Below are 20,468 nucleotides of genomic sequence, written 5' to 3' on the forward strand. Positions count from 1 at the left end.
AAGACCTGGCTCTGGCTCACGAATGGGACCCTGAAGAAGGAGACAGAAGGCCTGATCCTTGCAGCCCAGGAGCAAGCCATCAGAACAAAGGCAATTAATAATAATAATAATAATAATAATAATAATAATAATAATAATAATAGAAGACCTGGCTCTGGCTCACGTATGGGACCCTGAAGAAGGAGACAGAAGGCCTGATCCTTGCAGCCCAGGAGCAAGACATCAGAACAAAGGCAATTAAGGGCAAGATCGAAAAATCAGCTGATGACCCAAAATGCAGACTGTGCAAGGAAACCAATGAAACCATGGATCATCTCCTCAGCTGCTGTAAGAAAATTTCGCAGACAGACTACAAACAGAGGCACAACTCTGTGGCCCAAATGGTTCATTGGAACTTATGCCTCAAGTCCCACCTCCCAGCAGCAAAGAACTGGTGGGATCACAAACCTGCAAAAGTATTGGAAAATGAGCACGCAAAGATACTGTGGGACTTCCAAATCCAGACTGACAAAGTTCTGGAACACAACACACCAGACATCACAGTTGTGGAAAAGAAAAAGGTTTGGATCATTGATGTCGCCATCCCAGGTGACAGTCGCATTGACAAAAAACAACAGGAAAAACTCAGCCGCTCTCAGGACCTCAAGATTGAACTTCAAAGACTCTGGCAGAAACCAGTGCAGGTGGTTCCGGTGGTGATGGGCACATTGGGTGCCGTGCCAAAAGATCTCAGCCAGCATTTGGAAACAATAGACATTGACAAAATCACGATCTGCCAACTGCAAAAGGCCACCCTGCTGGGATCTGCGCACATCATCCGAAAATACATCACACAGTCCTAGTCACTTGGGAAGTGTTCGACTGCGACTTGTGATATGAAATCTAGCATATATATCTTGTTTTCTGTGTCATAATAAAATAATAATAATAATAACAACAACAACAATATTTCTATACTGCCCTATCTCCCCGAAGGGATCCAGGGTGGATTCCAACACACGACGGCATACATTCAATGCCTTAAAAAAAAACAGATAAATATAGGCATAAAATCCCAACATGATTCCAAAACACACACCTTTCTCTTCCCTTGAGAAAATGAGGCAAAGTGTCCAGAATTCTACTTTCCATTGCAGATCTAACACTACCTATACATCACTGAGCATGGCGGGTGAACAGCGTCGCTGTCTGTCACACTTTTTGGATTGTAATAAGGTCTCTTATATTGCAATATTTCTCAGATGTTGTTCCAAAGGTGTGAATGAATGATAGATGTCTTCCCATCTTTGGAACATGTTGATTCCATCTCAGTTTCCTGGCAGATGTTGACTCTCCGTGATTGGTGTTGGCAATGCAAGCAGCTCTGTGCTGACTTCTTTCCTAACATAAGGAATCTTGCAAACATTTACTTAAAGAGACATTGTCTCTGCTTAATGTAAACAAGTTGTTTTCCCCCAAAAGTTCAACAGTTAATAATTTGTCACAGTTCTTATCAACTTCAGCAGTTCAGCAACTTTTAATTACAGTGAGTTGTTTTCGAGGCCTCGTCTCCTTAGAGTGGTGTCTTCAAAGTTACTAGCTCTCATTCATTCATCTTTCATATAATTCAATTCAAATCACATATGATATTTTGTCGTGACACTGCCATATAATTCAAATATAATCTGGATTTTATATGGCAGCATAATGGGGCCTAAGTCAAATAAAAGAAGGGTAACATTTGTGCTTCCCTATCATTGCGTTTGGGTATTTGCTTTTCTGTCGATAGGCTTCTATACTGCTTCATATCACAAAACCCACAGATCTTATGATATGGCAAACACTCCAAGACTGTGAAGGTGGGTGAAATCTAGTTTCAGACCCAACTGAAGTCACAGTCTAAGCCTAAGGCTTTCTTCTTTTGTGTCAGGTGAGCAGACCAAGGCGCTGGTGAAGCAGTTGACCCTCTTCAACCAAATCTTGATGGAGCTTCAGGAGGACGTCAGGGATCAGGTGAGTGAACTCTTTTTGTGTAACTCTTAATTCTTCATGAATAGTGGGATGAGTTGTAACGCATAGTATGCTATCTTGGGCAACCCAAAAGGAAGTTGTTCTAGGCTCAGCGCTATTATTATTAATGATGGTTTAAAGGGCGTATGGATCAAGTTTTCAGAAGGGAGTGCTATCACCCCAGAAGAGAGGATCGGGATCCAAAAGGGCCTTAACAGGTTATACCAAAACTAACCAAACGAATATCCAGGACCATGGAGAGCTCCTCGGGACTAATTTGACTTGTTGCTTTGATGGGACCCTTCTTCTTTACAGGTAAAGGAGATGTCCCTGATCCGGAACACCATCATGGAATGCCAAGTATGTGGTGAGTCAGAATGTCACAAATAGTTTTTGAACCTTAACAATATTCTTTAATCCTGGATTCGAACCTGCGACCTTTCGGTCTGCAAGTTCATCGGCTCAGTGCTTTAACACACTGCACCACCATTTCTTTTGGGAATCAGCCTTCAGCTGATGGGGAATTTTCCTGTGATATCAGATTAGGTCTCTGCAGGGAGGGAGTGAAGGATAGATTAACTGGGCATTGGAAGTCCTTGAAACCCAGGTGTGTGAGGCATGATGTCATGGCTCCTTGGTCAGGCTTGGGTTGAAACTAAGTGATGTTAACTTGATGTCTCTTAGAGAAGACAATGTTGCCAAAAGGTTCAGGTTCTCATCTCAGCTCTCAAGTTCATGATTCAAGTTTGCTTATGTTCCCGAAAGAGTTTTGCCTTTGAAAAGGTTCCTTCTTTCACGATCCCTTTTGTATCCCCTTCGCCCAGGCTTCCACGAACACCGTTCTCGCTGCAACCCCAATCCGTGCTTCACCGGTGTCGACTGCATGGAGACCTACGAATACCCGGGCTATCGTTGCGGGCCCTGTCCGCCGGGCTTCGAGGGCAACGGCACCCACTGCGCAGACATCAATGAGGTGAGAGGAGAGAAAGAGGGAAATGAGGGGATCCTTTTCCCTTCTGGGCTTCCTTGTAAGACCTCTGTGTTCCCGATTCTCAATAGTGTGCCTACGCCAACCCCTGCTTCCCCGGCTCCAAGTGCCTCAACACGGCGCCCGGCTTCCGGTGCGAGCCCTGTCCCTCCGGCTACAGGGGGAACCTCATCTCCGGCGTCGGGGCCGACTACGCTAAAGCCAGCCGGCAGGTAAGCAGCTTGTAATATCAAAAGAGCAAATGATCTCGAGCAATTACAGGAGCAGAGTCAAGCTTTATGTCGCACCTCAACACTGATTCGCCTTGCTACAGCACACACACTCCACCACAGCAGGCTTGGGTTTTTCAGTTTATTGGTAAAGAATAGCAAAACTTAATAAAAAGCAGTAAAGAAAGCAATAATCAAACACAGTTCAAAGGCTTCGTAGATATTAGTACAAAGTCCCAAAAATAGCAATGTAGTTCTAAGGAAACAAGGTAACATGAGCTTCAAAGGTAATCCAAACACAGATTTTAGCATGAGACAAGGCATGAACCGAAAACAAGGCAAGAGTTTTGCTCTGACTGAAACCTTTCCCAATTACATCTCTTTTTAACCCTCATTGCAAGCTAGAAACACATTCCTCTGCGTAATCCAAACACAGATTTTAGCATGAGACGAGGCATGAACCGAAAACATGGCAAGAGTTGATTCTCCAAAAGTGATGTTGCTCTGACTGAAATCTTTCCCAATTACATCTCTTTTTAACCCTCCTTGCAAGCTAGAAACACATTCCTCTGCGTAATGCAAACACAGATTTTAGCATGAGACGAGGCATGAACTGAAAACAAGGCAAGAGTTGATTCTCTAAAAGTGATGTTGTTCTGACTGAAATCTTTCCCAATTACATCTCTTTTTAACCCTCCTTGCAAGCTAGAAACACATTCCTCTGCACAATGCAAACACAGATTTTAGCATGAGACAAAGCATGAACCGAAAACAAGGCAAGAGTTGGTTCTCCAAAAGTGATGTTGCTCTGACTGAAATCTTTCCCAATTACATCTCTTTTTAAACCTCCTTGTAAGCTAGAAACACATTCCTCTGCGTAATCCAAACACAGATTTTAGCATGAGAGAGGCATGAACCGAAAACAAGGCAAGAGTTGATTCTCTAAAAGTGATGTTGCTCTGACTGAAATCTCTCCCAATTACATCTTTTTTTAACCCTCCTTGCAAGCTAGAAACACATTCCTCTGTGCTCTGGCTCCCCCGTGCCTGCCTGCAATTCTCATGGAGCATCTGGGGCCCGATCTCAACTTTAACCTCTGTCTAACAAGCATTCATCCCCCTCGCTACCATCTGGGCTTTGTTGATATTGACAATTCTCAGACTCTTATCAAAAGTCATTCTTATCTCTGCTAAACTCAGAACTTTCCACATTCCCCTGTTCCGTCTGCAGCAGCAGCTTTCGCAGCTCAAATGCTTCTTGAGCTCAGCAGTTGAGCTTCAGCAATTTTTTCCTCCAAAGGTTTGCACAGACATTGACGAGTGCAACGACGGGAACAACGGCGGGTGCGACCCCAACGCCATTTGCACCAACACGGTGGTGAGTCCGCGTGTCCAGAAAGGGCACTCCTGGGGCAGGAGACGGCAGTGTTGGGTAATACGGGAAAAGTTGATTAAACTGCCAAAACTTTGTGTTTGTGGGTGCGACGTTCTGCAGCTTCTCCATCGTGGTCCCTGTGAAATCGCACATATGGTATTTCCGGCGCCTACACAGTCAGGACCGCACAATTCAATGGGAATAACACTTTCAAACCAGGAACAGAATGTTTTTCAAAGACAATTACAGCTATTGAACTATGAACATGGTATTCAGAAGCTTACCTGTTAAATTGTGCATGTGCTTACATTGATAAAGGTCCTTTCCGAAGCTCTTTCCTCTTGGTTTTCCCAGGGGTCCTTCAAATGCGGGCCCTGCAAGTCGGGCTTCGTGGGCAACCAGACGGGGGGCTGCTCCCTGGAAAAGACCTGCGAGAGCCCCAGCAACAACCCCTGCGACATCAACGGATACTGCCTCTTTGAGCGCAACGGGGAGGTCTCCTGCGCGGTGAGTTCTTTCGGAAGGCAAGGACAGAAAAAACCTGTCAGGTTCCTTTCCGCATCAGCTGTGCTGCTCTTTGTTGCAAAAGGGATTCTCTTCCAACACATACCGTATATACTTGAAGATAAGCCGAGTTTTTCATCTCTTTTTTGGAGCTTAAATAGCCTCCCTCGGCTTATAATGGTGTCAAGGTCAAGCCGGTTGCCCTCAATCCAATCGGTTGAGTATATTTTTATTGTATTTTATATGCTTAGTTTTATATGTTTATATCTTTTAAATGCATTTTGCTGTTGTATTTTATGCTGTATTTTGGGCTTGGTCCCCATGTGAACTGCCCCGAGTCCCTCCGGGGAGATGGGGCGGAATATAAGAATACAGTTGTTGTTGTTGTTGTTGTTGTTATCTCGGGGTCGGGAATAGTCCCCTCCAGATAGGCATTGAAACCAAAGTACTGAAGTGTTGTAGTTCAGCCTTCGATTGTGTCTGCCTGCACACTGACTGTCTGTCAGTGGGGATTCTGGACCTGCAGGCCAGCCTGATGTCGCTGGGGATTCTGGGCCTCCAGACCAGCAAGAGATTTTAAGTCCTGAAATTGAGCAGTCTCTGTCTGAAGGCCATGTTCCAGAAAGGCAGTTTGCTAGGGAAACAAGGTCAGAAGCAGAGATGAGCTCAGAGGAGACTGCAGGTGTACAGTCTAATGAACAGTTAGATAGGAGATTTACCTTTCGTCAACACAGGGAAGCTCAACAGTTTGCAAAAGTCATGATGCTTGTTAGCCAAAAGGTCCTTATCAGTTTCTCAGGGGAAAAGACATGACTTTCTATCTCTATTAGCATGACCAAAAGGCTTTTTCGTCAGTCTGGTCAGTGTTGGTTTTTGAGCATACATCTCTTGCCAAGTCAAGCCTGCTAAGGGATCTCTATTTCCATCTTTCCTATTGCTCATGTTTCATGCTTCCAAGTTTTAAGGGCTGTTCCTGAATCTCAAGTTGTGGATTTATTCCTAGATTTTGATGCCATTCTTGTACTTTGAATTATGTGGACTATCTTTGAAATGTTGACTTTGGTTTTGATTCTGAACCACTTTTCATATATATTTATCAATAAACTGCTGTGGTATTTCACCTTGGACTGGAGTGTGTGTGGTGTTAAGTACAGAGGTACAACATGAAGCCCCACGAACTTCCGTTGCATGAAACAACCCCAGCTAGCCATCGGAGGACCTTGGTGCAGATGGTTATTTTCTCTCCCTGACACTCTTCCGTCCTCCTTGTCCCGCAGTGTAATGTTGGTTGGGCCGGAAACGGGAACATATGCGGACGGGACACAGATATCGACGGCTACCCGGACGAGCCCCTGCCCTGCATCGACAACCACAAGCATTGCGCGCAGGTAAGGAAGAGCAACCACAAGGAACACACATTGACACAATATGCTCAAATACAAGAAGTCTGTGATGTTTTTTTGTGTGGCCGAAATTGCAGGACAACTGCCGGCTGACCCCGAACTCAGGGCAAGAGGACGCGGACAACGACGGCATCGGCGACCAATGTGATGACGATGCAGATGGCGATGGGATCAAGAACGTGGAGGTACGGTGAACACCGGGCCCTCCTTCTTTAGCGTAGGACTAGCAAAATGAGGCCAGGGTGCTGCTGGTTATGCTGATGGAAGGGGCTTTTGTCAAAGACTCTAGTGATCTAACCAAAATCACTTAGCGTTATAGTTTTTTTATATTCCGTTTCTGTAGACCAGGGATCCCCAAACTTTTAAAACAGGGGGCCAGTTCACGATCTCTCAGACCATTGGAGGGCCGGACTTTAGTTTTTTTTAAAAAAAAAAAACTGTGAACAAATTCCTATGCACACTGCACACATCTTATTTTGAAGTTAAAAAACCCAAACGAGAACAAATACAGCCTCAATGTTAATAATAATAATAATAATTATTATTATAATCATCATCATCATGAAAATAATAAAGAGGGTTGGGCCATGTAGTCCAACCCCCTTCTGCCGTTGTCCACTAAAAGCACAAGCAAAGCACCCCTGACAGAGGAGGAGGAAGCCACTGCCGTGGGGGCCGGATAGATGCCTTCCAGGGGCCCCATGTGGCCCGTGGGCTGTAGTTTGGGGAGCCCTGCTGTAGACTCTCCCATGTGCTTAGTGATGTCTTGACTGCACAGCGACCTTTTGCCTCTTGCAGGACAATTGCCGGCTCTTCCCCAACAAGGACCAGCAGAACTCGGACACTGATTCCTTCGGGGACGCGTGCGACAGCTGCCCCAACGTCCCCAACAACGACCAGAAGGATACGGACGGCAATGGGGAGGGAGACGCTTGCGACAACGACATTGACGGCGACGGTAAGGCGAATGGGAAGAAAGGAAGAGGAGGAACGAAAGGGCAGACAGGCAGGCTAAATTCCCACTCTGCACTTCTCCTCGCTAGGGATCCCCAACGGGCTGGACAACTGCCCCAAGGTGCCCAACCCGCTGCAGACGGATCGGGACGAGGACGGCGTGGGAGACGCCTGCGACAGCTGCCCCGAGATGAGCAACCCCACACAGGTAGGGGGAACGTAGAGCGGGCCAACGTTTCAGATGGGACGGACTGTCAGTTGAAATTGAGATAAACCACCTCTCTTCTCTCAATTTCTCCCTCCGACTTTCCAAGCTGCTGCCTGGAAAGCACAGAAAAACTTCTCCTGACTCCGCTTTGAAAGTTCAGCTTTCAAAGCGGCACTTAACTTTATTGCAATATTTACAACTTGGTACACATCAGATCGGACAAACACCAGACACGTCCGCTCACTTCAGAGCATGCCGCAAGGAGCACATTCCAAACTTATCAGTAGCTCTTCATCCGGCTGGAAACCGGAACCTCCCAAAGTTACGCTCCGGCATTTCATCTCCACCCATTCACTTCTTAATCACACAGCTTTAAACAATAAGCACTATTTCACAGCATATCAAAACTATATACTGACGGGACTGTGCCAATTGGTGGCCCTGGAAAGCTTAGGTTTCGGAAAGTCAGAATGAGCCGTATTCATTTGAGTAACTGTATTTCTACCCTGCCTTTCTGCTCTTGAGGGGACTCAAGGCAACTTATGATAACCCGTTATGAGAAGGACAAATGGCTCGTGATCTCTTTCAGACAGATGCTGACAGTGACCTGGTGGGAGACATTTGCGACACCAATGAGGACAGGTAAGGAAAAAAAATCACTTACGTTGCACTTTATGCACTTACTTGGACTTAAATGCCATTTATTTTCATCTGACTGACCTAGTGTAAGATTTGGTGTAATGAAGTACGAATTTTTGGTATGCAAATGTTATGTTTAATTGTGTGTTTGGGTTTTAAAAGGGTAATAATTACAGTTACTGCTTCTCAACATGGTTGGTTGCCATGGAGAAGTGGGCGGAGCCAACTGCCGTTTTGCTGAAGAAGTGCAGAATTTAAAAAAGAGGGTCAGTCTGTGCTCTGATGAGGCACAGGGAAGACTGATCCTAGGTTGAGGGGATCAGGGAGACTCAATTGTTCATTTTGAGTCAGTTTAAAATAAGTTTGGTGACTTATTTAATATAATCTGTGTAAGGAACGGAGAATCTGTGATAGCATATCACAGGGGTGACTATGGTATAAAAGTGGCAGAGGAATAGGGTTTAACTACCTTACATTAAAAGAAGTAATACTTTAGAGAGGTGATTCATCTTATTCTGGAATTGTAACTGTTAATAAGAGTGCCTCTACGCGAGAAACAATACTGTAACCACTAAGCTCTGTGCCTGAATAAACTTGTTCTTGTTTTTCCAACACTGAAGCCTCTGCCATATATATTCTGAACCAAGTACGCTACCATCTAGAGTGAGTGGAAAGAAGAAAGAAGTAAAAGTAAAAGGGCTCCTCCCTGAGTCTTTGGTGGTTGCATCTTTCCAAATTGGTGGCAGTCATAATTAGGCCCCTTCACAAATTGGTGGCAGTCGTAATTAAGCGTCTTTACATTTGGGTTGTGAAGCTTTGCTTCTCTTCATTTATGGACCTTTCATGCCCCTGTCTGCACTCACACACATGTGCACACACACAGTGGAGGCGAGTGCATGTGTAGCAGTTGTTTTTGGGCAGCACGTGTGTGGCAGTGGTGGTGTGTATGTCACTCTTCCCTCTGTATCTTTAATTTGCCTCTTGCAGCGATGGGGATGGTCACCAGGACACCAAGGACAACTGTGCCGAGGTGCCCAACAGCTCCCAGCTGGATTCGGACAACGACGGACTCGGGGACGAGTGCGACAACGACGACGACAATGATGGTGTCCCTGACTATGTTGCCCCCGGCCCCGACAACTGCCGCTTGGTTGCCAATCCCAACCAGAAGGACACTGATGGTGAGTCCCGTCCGGACACTGCCTTAGGCTCTGTGCTGAAACGTCAGAGTCTGGGATTTATAGTCTGGGAATCAGCATTGAGGTTTCTCTAGTAACCCGAAACAAATGGCCACAGACTGGATGTGATCGTCTAAGGTCCTTAGACTTTGGGTTGCCCTACATCGGAAATGACTTGGAATGATAATAATAATAATAATAATAATAATAATAATAATAATAATAATGACTGCCACCAATTTGGAAAGATGGAACCACCAATTGAAATGATCTAGCCACCAAAGACTCAGGGAGGAGACCTTTTACTTTTTATTCCTTTCTTCTTTTACTTATTTACTTTAGATGGTAGCATACTTGGTTCAAAATATATATGACAGAGGCTTCAATGTTGGAAAAACAAGAACAAGTTTATTCAGGCACAAAGCTTAGTGGTTACAATGATGTTTCTCATGAAGAGGTATCAAGAGTTACAGTACTTGAATAAGATGAATCAACTCTCTAAAATATTACTTCTTTTACCTAAGGTAGTTAAACTCTATTCCTCAGCCACCTCAGTCACCCCTGTGGTATGCTATCACAGATTCTCTGTTCACAGATTATATCAAATAAGTCACCAGATTTATTTTAAACTGACTCAAAATGACCAATTGAGTCTCCCTGATCCTCTTAACTTAGGATCAATCCTTGAAAAAATACTAGTTTGTAACATATACGTACCAAATGGCCCCAAACGAACATTTGCTAAATTACTAAGACAAAAAATAGAACAAGCTGAATTTGACCATATTATAATTTTAGGGGATTTTAATGGAGTCTTGGATATTAACTTAGACAAATCGATTAAACAAAGAAGAAAAATCAATAATACCCTCCCAAAAAATTTAATACAGTTAACTTAGGATCAGTCTTCCCTGTGCCTCATCAGAGCACAGACTGGCTCTCTCTTTTAAATCTGCACTTCTTCAGCAAACCGGCAGTTGGCTCCACCCACTTCTCCATGGCAACCAGCCTCTGAGTGCTGAGAACAGCAATACTTACCGTTCTAAAACACAAACACACAATTACACATAACATTTGTAAACCATGGGGCCAAGCCCGAATAAAAAGAATAATATAAAACATGACAGTAGACAAGAGACATGCACAATTAAAAATTTAAACATTAACCAATAAAGTAAATGATAAAAACTTAATAAAAACATGGGTTGAAACGGAGAGGTTGTAAAAATAAACTGGGTAAGGTGCACCATATAAATATTGTAAACACGAGGTGACTGATAAAGTGCTGCAAATTCTTGGAAGTGCAAATTGGGATGGGAAGAGACCCTGTGTCTATATCAAGTTGACAAAAGTAAAATGGTCACAGATACAGGATTGTTATGGGGATGAGCAATCTTTATCCAAAGGCCTGAGTGAAGAGCGAGGAAGGCACACAACAATGTTGTTGGACTTCAAATCTGGGATGTCAGAGCAGGGGATTCTGGGTGTTGAAGCCCCAAATATCTTAGCTTTTCTTGGATTGTGGGGCATCATGCGATATTGCCACGCAGGTGACGGCGTGGGGGACGCCTGCGAGGAGGACTTCGACAACGACACGGTGGCTGACCCGCTGGACGTCTGTCCAGAGAGCTCCGAGGTGACACTGACCGACTTCCGGGCCTACCAGACGGTCATCCTGGACCCCGAGGGGGACGCCCAGATAGACCCCAACTGGGTGGTGCTCAACCAGGTACGGAAAGGGAGCAATGGGGTGGCGGAGTCCGGATTCTCAAAGGCAAACGGTTAGTTCTGATCCAAATAACATTGCAGAGTCTTGGTCACTGTTAGCAGAGATTTTATATCACAGCCTCGACCTTGAATAAGCATGTTTGAGCTTTGGCTTTCATCCAGACTTCTTTGGAGGTTTATTCTTCAGTCATTGCCACATACAACTATTTACAGGTCTGCTACTAGTATACAGAGATACTCACACTCACACGACTTTTTGTCTCTCCCCTCCTCCTCTCCTTCTCTTCCAGGGCATGGAGATTGTCCAGACAATGAACAGCGATCCAGGTTTGGCTGTAGGTAAGTGGCACCCCATCGATGTCCATTTGGGGCACGTTCCTCCACTCTGAGGGGTCGGGGCCCTTCCCTCTGTAGATGGCCAATTCTCTCACATCAGAAACAACTTGCAGTATGTTCTCAAGTCTCTTCTGACATGATAAAAAAGCAGACCCTAAAAACTATCAGCATCTTTTTTAGTTGTATTTGCGTCTTGCAATACCACCCTTGGTCATTAGGTGGCAGACTTCCCCAATCACTGCATAATTGTGTGTTTTCTGAGCTGTCTGGCCATGTTCCAGAAGTATTCGCCCACATCTCTGGCAGGCATCCTCAGAGGTTGTGAGGTAAACGTCAGGAGACAATACTTCTGGAACATGGCCATACAGCCCAGAAAACACACAACAACCCTGTGATTCCGGCCATGAAAGCCTTCGACAACACACAGCATAGTTCTTCATTCAATATAACCAGGTAACTTGAGACTACTTGAACCATGAACTTGAGAGCAGAGACATGAGAGCCATCCCTATGGCAATGTCAGAGAAATCAGAAAACCGTTGGCTGTTTTTGCATCTTGAAATACCACTCTTGGTCACAAGGTGGCAGACTTCTCCAATCACTGCATAGTTCTTCGGTCAATATAACTAGTTAACTTGAATCACAAACTTGAGACCAGAGACATGAGAGCCATCCCTATGGCAATGTTGTCTCCTCTGAAAGGCCTGAAGCCTGCTCTCCTTAATTTAAGCCCGACCAAGTACCCATGAAATTGTGTCAAACACACCTGGGTTTCAAGGTCTTCTTCTCACAGAGTCTCTCAGATTGTCTAATTAGTCTATTTTTCACTCCCTCCGTTCTCAAGTCTAATCTAGCTTCTCGGGAAAACTCCCGACCAGTTTCCCAAGGGACATGGGACTTCTACTTTCCCTTGTGGAATCCAAAACATCAGCCTCATCTGGCTGCAATTCTCTCCTATCACCTGGAAACCCATCAAATTTCGTCCTCTGAAATAAAAAAAATGTTTGGCTGTTGATTCCAAAAATGTAGAGAAACCACATCATTGCTGGCCCTGTTTTGTCGAGGGGCCATTGCTAACCCTTTCCTCCCGGGTGGGTCTCTGTGGGGCAGGCTACACGGCCTTCAACGGGGTGGACTTCGAGGGCACCTTCCACGTCAACACTGCCACCGACGACGACTATGCGGGCTTCATCTTCGCCTACCAGGACAGCTCCAGCTTCTACGTCGTGATGTGGAAGCAGACAGAGCAGAACTACTGGCAGGTCACCCCTTTCCGCGCCGCGGCCGAGCCGGGCCTCCAGCTCAAGGTTTGTCCATGACGGGGCCCCAGACCCATATAAAAGGGCCGAGAGGGTGGTTGTGGTAATCTCTGAGCGGTTAGACTCAATTGAACCCTCTCTGGGGGAGATTCCACCAAAATCAGCAGAGTAACAAAAGCAAAGCTTTCAAATGCAACAGTTACTTACACGCAGGCGAGCAAGAGAAGCCTTTGTCTATTTAGGATTGCAATGACTGCAGAGTCTCAATAAAAGTTCAAAAAGTATTTATTCTATCTCCATTGTAGATAGAAAGGCTTGGGAGCTGTCTAGTCTACTCTAGACTGGTTTCTAAGGAAACATAACAAACATCTAAATAGTTACATCTTGCCAGGAGGGATGGCGAGACGTGTTGTTAGCTTGAAGAACAAAGGGAAAAGAGAGAACCAAAATGGTTCCAACCTCATGGTCCATAAAAGACATTCTGACCAATGAGAAGTTAGTGTTCATAGAGATTCAAATTTCTGCTAACTTCAAAGTAAGGGATGTGACGTAAACAAGATAGAGTGAAACACAGTAAAGCCTGTTTAGGCATGCTTTGGAAACAGGGAAAGGATTCCCTCAATCTAACTCTATCATCTATCTAACTACATCTAGACTTGAGTAGTCCAGGGTGATTCCCAACACCCCAGACCCAGATAAAAGGGCCGGGAGGGGTCCCAGAGGGTACCAAGGGAACCCCATTATGATATCGTCATCCAGAGTCAACTTGGCTATATGTGAGTCTCGAGTCATTATGGCATATATGAAACTATTTTGATGTATACACAGGCGGTGAAGTCCAAAACGGGTCCGGGGGAGTACCTGCGCAACGCCTTGTGGCACACGGGCGACACTCCGGACCATGTGCGGCTGCTGTGGAAGGACCCCCGCAACACCGGGTGGAAGGACAAGACCTCCTACCGCTGGCGCCTCCTCCACCGGCCCCAAGTGGGCTACATCCGGTACGGAATGGCCACCAAGCGGGGTCCCTGGGCGAGCCTCTCAAAGAGATTTCTGGTCAAGATTGAGGCAGAACACAGGAAAGCTATGATTCCTATTATTTATTATTATTATTGACGACATTTATATCCCACCTTTCTCACCCCAAAGGGGACTCAGAGTTACAAGTTATATGTAAATACAATATTTTATAGTATTAGCATAGCACAATCTCTATATATAAAAGGATAAAGTTGTTTGCACAGTGACTATGACAACAAAACTAAACGTCCCAGAAATACGAAACTTGGCAACACAATGCAAAAGCCTTGCCTCCCGGTTACAACAACACAACCACACCACAAAACCACAATCCGGACCCACAAAATTCATAACGCATTGTGACTATAACAACACAACTAAACTGGATGGCCATCTGTCTGAGGGGTTTTTGTGGGGTCTTCCCCCATGACAAAAAGAAAGAAAGGTGTTGGACTGGGTGCAAACTACAAATCCCAGCACCCCATGGCATGGAGTCCATGCATTTCATTTAGAGGCCTCCTCCTTCTCCCTTTCCCCGCCATCCAACCCATTGACCGAGTCCCATGGCTACGCAGGCAGGAAAGGCAGGGATGGATAGAACGAAGGAAGGAGGGAGGGAAGTGAAGGAACACCAAGGACAAGAGCCCTCCCTCTCTGCCCGGAAGGCCAAGAGCAAAAGGGAGAGAAAGACCATTGATCCGGTTATATTTACCCTCCTTTCTGACCAGTGTGTTCTTATCAGCGAGCTCAGGATCGGAGCAGAGAAAGGGAACAGCATAGAAATAAACAAGGAGAGCACCCACTCTATCTATCCATCCACTCATCTATCCATCCATTCACCCACTAAAAATAAACACCTACACAGGCAAGAATCAGCTATGCACTGAGGCTACAAGGGCATTCAGTGCTTATCCACCTCCCCAATCCCTACATTCACACTTGGCCTCCAAAAAAACCATTACAATAATAACAATGACAACAACAAGAATCAACACCATCACAGGCAAGAAGTAGCCACACACTGAGGCTGAGAGGCCAGCCAGTGCTACACTGGGCCTCCAAAAAAATAATAATACAGTAGCATCTAACTTATCCAACCTTCATGACCACTACAACAACAATAATAATAAACACCTACACAGGCAAAAAAAAAAGAGACTATTGGATTACAGTATATGGCAGTGTAGACTCAAGGCCCTTCCACACAGCTATATAACCCATTTATAATCTTATATTATCTGCTTGGCACTGCATTATCTTGACTCCACACTGCCATATAATCCACTTCAGTGTGCATTTTATACAGCTGTGTAGAAAGGGCCTCATATAATCCAATTCTAAGCAGATAATATACGATTATAAATACAATAATTACTGTGATATAATAATAGAGAGCAATATAATCTCTAAAATCAGGACAATAAATAAAGAGCAACACTCTGAAAGCAGGGAAATTGGGAATTCCACAAAGGAAACAACCACAAAGCAACACGTGGCCGGGCAAAGCTAGTATTAGTATATTATTATATTGTATTATTATTAGTATCATATTATTAAGCTAATTAGGGTTGTTGTTGCTGGGTGCCTTCAAGTCATTTCATGTCTCCCTGAACCTGTTCCTGTCCATGAGTCGGGGTGGCCATCCGTCGGGAGGGCTTGGATGGTGCCAGAAAGGGATCAGACTGGATGGCCTTTTAGTGTTCCTTCCAACGCTAGCATCCAATGGCCAATCATACTGGGGCCCTTTGGCTCTTATTGTGTAGGAAAGCCCTGGGAGGCCCCTTCCTTGTGTAATTAAGCGTGATTATGGGGCATGGGGGGGGCTTGTTTCCCCGGCAACCGTCCCACCCCCCTTGCCCTGCCAATCACCACCCGCCGCTTGGGCCCCAAGGGCTATTGTCCTGGTTGTTATGGTGACCCAGCGCCAGCTTGGAATGCTTTGGCCCGAGGCTGGACAATGGGCAAGGCAGGCGGGGGAGGAAGCCGGGCCTGGGAACTTGCTCTCGGGAATGGCACCCCAAAGAAAACTCCACTGGGATGGACCCAGCGTTCCAGAAGTGGCTCCGGGCCAAGCGTAGTCCATGCAAATGCAAATCTTGGGACGGAGTCCTAGAATCCTAGACTTAGAAGAGATAGACAAGTAGGTAGATAGATAGATAGACAGGGAGATAGATAAACAGATAGGTAGGTTGACAAGTAGGTAGGTAGATGGGTAGGTAGACAAGTAGGTAGACAAGTAGGTAGATAGATAGACAGGGAGATAGATAAACAGATAGGTAGGTTGACAGGTAGGTAGGTAGATGGGTAGGTAGACAAGTAGGTAGACAAGTAGGTAGATAGATAGACAGGGAGATAGATAAACAGATAGGTAGGTTGACAGGTAGGTAGGTAGATAGGTAGGTAGACAAGTAGATAGATAGATAGATAGATAGATAGATAGATAGATAGACAGGGAGATAGATAAACAGATAGGTAGGTTGACAGGTAGGTAGGTAGATAGGTAGGTAGACAAGTAGATAGATAGATAGATAGATAGATAGATAGATAGATAGATAGATAGATAGATAGATAGACAGGGAGATAGATAAACAGATAGGTAGGTTGACAGGTAGGTAGGTAGATAGGTAGGTAGACAAGTAGATAGATAGATAGATAGATAGATAGATAGATAGATAGATAGATAGATAGATAGATAGATAGATAGATAGACAGGGAGATAGATAAACAGATAGGTAGGTTGACAGGTAGGTAGGTAGATAGGTAGGTAGATGGGTAGGTAGACAAGTAGGTAGACAAGTAGGTAGATAGATAGACAGGGAGATAGATAAACAGATAGGTAGGTTGACAGGTAGGTAGGTTGATAGGTAGGTAGATAGGTAGGTAGACAAGTAGGTAGATAGATAGATAGATAGATAGATAGATAGATAGATAGATAGACAGGGAGATAGATAAACAGATAGGTAGGTTGACAGGTAGGTAGATAGGTAGGTAGATAGGTAGGTAGATGAGTAGGTAGACAAGTAGGTAGATAGACTAGGTAAACAGGTAGATAGGTTGACAGGTAGGTAGATAGGTAGATAGATAGGTAGGTAGATGAGTAGGTAGGCAGGCAGACAGGTAGACAGATAGGTAGGTAGACAGTTAGGTAGACCGGTAGATAGATAAACACATAGGTAGGTTGACAGGTAGGTAGGTAGATGGGTAGGTAGGCAGACAGTTAGACAGATAGGTAGGTAGACAGGTAGGTAGATAGACATGTAGATAGATATAGGTAAACAGGTAGATAGGTAGGTAGATGAGTAGGTAGGCAGACAGACAGGTAGGTAGACGGGTAGGTAGATAGGTAGGTAGACAGGTAGATAGATAAATACATATGTAGGTTGACAGGTAGGTAGATAGGTAGGTAGACAGGTAGATAGATAAACACATATGTAGGTTGACAGGTAGGTAGATAGGTAGGTAGGTAGATGGGTAGGTAGGCAGACAGATCATTAAATAGACAGATAGGTAGGTAGACAGGTAGGTAGATAGACATGTAGGTAGATATAGGTAAACAGGTAGATAGATAGGTAGGTAGATAGATAGGTACGTAGATGAGTAGGTAGGCAGACAGACAGGTAGACAGATAGGTAGGTAGATGAGTAGGTAAGCAGACAGACAGGTAGATAGATAGGTAGGTAGATAGGTAGGTAGATGAGTAGGTAGGCAGACAGACAGGTAGACAGATAGGTAGGTAGATGGGTAGGTAGATAGGTAGGTAGATAAGTAGGTAGATAGACTAGGTAAACAAGTAGGTAGATAGATAGATAGATAGCTAGATGAGTAGGTAGGAAGACAGACAGTTAGGTAGACAGATAGGTAGGTAGACGGGTAGGTAGATAGACTAGGTAAACAGGTAGGTAGACAAGTAGGTAGAGAGGCAGATAGATAGATAGGTGGGTAGATGGGTAGGTAGGCAGACAGACAGGTAGGTAGACAGGTAGACAAATAGGTAGGTAGACAGATAGATAGATAGATGGAATCCTAGAGTTGGAAGGGGCCCCAAAGAAGGCCAATCCCCTTATTCCAGGAAAAAAGACACCTTTGAATCCCTCCTGACAGATGGCCATCCAGCCGCAGCTTAAAGGTGATAGATAGATAGAATATACAGTGACCCTCGCCTCCCTGTTCCCCTTCTTTGCAGGGTGCTGCTCTATGAGGGACCCCAACTGGTGGCCGATTCGGGCGTGGTCATTGACACCACCATGCGCGGCGGGCGCCTCGGTGTGTTCTGCTTCTCCCAGGAAAACATCATCTGGTCCAACTTGCAATATCGCTGCAACGGTGGGTCCAGTGGGGGGGTGGGGGGCTCAAAGTTATTATGAAGGGGCTGTCTGAATGCTACCCATGGGGGACACAGGAACATGATGATGATGATGATGATGATTATTATTATTATTATTATTATTATTATTATTATTATTTTATTGTATGACACAACAAACAAGATAGACATGCTGGATCTCGTCTCACAAAATCACAAGTTGAACGCTTTCCAAGTGTCTAGGACTGTGTGATGTATTTTCGGATGATGCGTGCAGATCCCAGTAGGGTGGCCTTTTGCAGTTGGCAGATCATGATTTTGTCAATGTCTATTGTTTCCAAATGCTGGCTGAGATCTTTTGGCACGGCACCCAATGTGCCTATCACCACCGGGACCACAGAATCAGGCCTTCTGTCTCCTTCTTCAGGGTCCCATTCGTGAGCCAGAGCCAGGTCTTCTCCTTGTCAGCTTTTCCTTCAATTTTGTCAAGGAACTTTCCATGCAATGTTTTGTTGTGCCAGCTGTCAGCTCTAGTTTGTAGTGCGGTTTTCTTGTACTGATTCTTTGTCTGCTGTGTTTTCAGGAGTTTCTGATTTTTGACTTCAATCAAAGCAGGTTCTTCACTTTGCTTTACATATTCTGCCAGGGCATGTTCTTCTTCTTTGATTATTATTATTATTATTATTATTATTATTATTATTATTATTATTGACACAACGACGTTGTATGACACGTCAAACAAGATAGACATGCTGGATTTCGTTTCACAAAATCACAAGTCGAACACTTCCCAAGTGTCTAGGACTGTGTGATGTATTTTCGGATGATGCTTGCAGATCCCAGCAGGGTGGCCTTTTGCAGTTGGCAGATCGTAATTTTGTCAATGTCTATTGTTTCCAAATGCCGGCTGAGATCTTTTGGCACGGCACCCAGTGTGCCCATCACCACCGGGACCACCTGCACTGGTTTCTGCCAGAGTCTTTGAAGTTCAATCTTGAGGTCCTGATAGCGGCTGAGTTTTTCCTGTTGTTTTTCTTCAATGCGACTGTCACCTGGGATGGCAACATCAATGATCCAAACCTTGTTCTTTTCCACAACTGTGATGTCTGGTGTGTTGTGTTCCAGAACTTTGTCAGTCTGGATTCGGAAGTCCCGCAGTATCTTTGCGTGCTCATTTTCCAATACTTTTGCAGGTTTTTGATCCCACCAGTTCTTTGCTGCTGGCAGGTGGTACTTGAGGCATAAGTTCCAATGAATCATTTGGGCCACATAGTTGTGCCTCTGTTTGTAGTCTGTCTGTGCGATTTTCTTACAGCAGCTGAGGATATGATCCATGGTTTCGTCGGTTTCCTTGCACAGTCTGCATTTTGGGTCATCAGCTGATTTTTCAATCTTGGCCTGAATGGCCTTTGTCCTGATGTCTTGCTCCTGGGCTGCAAGGATCAGGCCTTCTGTCTCCTTCTTCAGGGTCCCATTCGTGATTATTATTATTATTATTATTATTATTATTATGGCCAAAGCAGTGTAAAATCACCATCCCTTTGCAAGGCCAGTGCATTGCTGGACTAACTTTCCATCCAACCCCACCGTCGTGCTGCTAAAGGTATTAAAATTCGTATTTTCTCTCTTTGCCTCGGCAGACACCATCCCAGCGGACTTTGAGCCCTTCCGCCGGGTTTTACTCCAAAGCCCCTGAAGGAGAGCGGCCAGAGCGTCCACCACAGACTGGACAACTCCCAAAACTCCCAGGGATCCAGGGCCCCCAGCGAAGCAGCCGCCTCAGCTTTCCGGTGGAGGAAGGGAGGGAGGGACGGGGATAATGGGGAGCCCAGTCCCACAAAGGCACGGGTTCCTCCGGGGTCCCTTCTCGACCTTTTCGGGGAAAGACGGATCCAACAATAAAACTTCGGCTCTTTTTCTAAGAATTTATTGGGTCCGTGTTGCTGGGGGTCTTCCCAGCCCAGTCTGACTTGGGAACATTCCAGATTTTCACACGAGAAGCTTCCAAAAGAGAAAGTGTGCCGATATCACACGAAAATATCCATCACTTCATCTATCACTTTATCACTGTTCTCTATCACTCTATCACTATCTATCACACTATCATTCTGTCTATCACTACCTATCAATCTGTCACTCTTTCTATCTATCTGTCTATCACTCTATCTATCACACTATCATTCTATCACTATCTGTCACTCTATCAGTCCATGACATTATCATTCTCTCTATAATAATGATAATAATATTAATAATATTAATAATAATAATAATAATAATAATAATAATAATAATAATAAACAACTTTATTTTTATATCCCGCCCCATCTCCCCGAAGGGACTCAGGGCGGCTCACAACAGGGACAAGCCAGAAAC

General features: G+C 44.8%; 1 protein-coding gene across 2 annotated transcripts in view; it reads left to right on the top strand.

Moving 5' to 3' along the window:
- Positions 1-20,017, top strand: part of thbs3 (thrombospondin 3) — a 32,908-nt gene extending 12,891 nt beyond the window's left edge. For both annotated transcript variants that reach the window (XM_062964969.1, XM_062964968.1), the window contains exons 6-23: positions 1,910-1,992; positions 2,305-2,356; positions 2,814-2,962; positions 3,049-3,189; positions 4,486-4,563; positions 4,915-5,067; positions 6,342-6,452; positions 6,545-6,652; positions 7,266-7,425; positions 7,511-7,629; positions 8,219-8,271; positions 9,256-9,449; positions 10,997-11,175; positions 11,465-11,513; positions 12,621-12,817; positions 13,598-13,770; positions 17,973-18,112; positions 19,733-20,017. In XM_062964969.1, the coding sequence (XP_062821039.1) occupies positions 1,910-1,992; positions 2,305-2,356; positions 2,814-2,962; positions 3,049-3,189; positions 4,486-4,563; positions 4,915-5,067; positions 6,342-6,452; positions 6,545-6,652; positions 7,266-7,425; positions 7,511-7,629; positions 8,219-8,271; positions 9,256-9,449; positions 10,997-11,175; positions 11,465-11,513; positions 12,621-12,817; positions 13,598-13,770; positions 17,973-18,112; positions 19,733-19,788 (2,195 nt within the window). In that variant the 3' untranslated portion in view covers positions 19,789-20,017. The remainder of the gene's footprint in view (positions 1-1,909; positions 1,993-2,304; positions 2,357-2,813; positions 2,963-3,048; positions 3,190-4,485; positions 4,564-4,914; positions 5,068-6,341; positions 6,453-6,544; positions 6,653-7,265; positions 7,426-7,510; positions 7,630-8,218; positions 8,272-9,255; positions 9,450-10,996; positions 11,176-11,464; positions 11,514-12,620; positions 12,818-13,597; positions 13,771-17,972; positions 18,113-19,732) is intronic.
- Positions 20,018-20,468: the final 451 nt, after the last annotated feature.

Source organism: Anolis carolinensis, unplaced genomic scaffold, assembly GCF_035594765.1.
Source record: "Anolis carolinensis isolate JA03-04 unplaced genomic scaffold, rAnoCar3.1.pri scaffold_14, whole genome shotgun sequence".
Taxonomy (NCBI): Eukaryota; Metazoa; Chordata; class Lepidosauria; order Squamata; family Dactyloidae; genus Anolis; species Anolis carolinensis.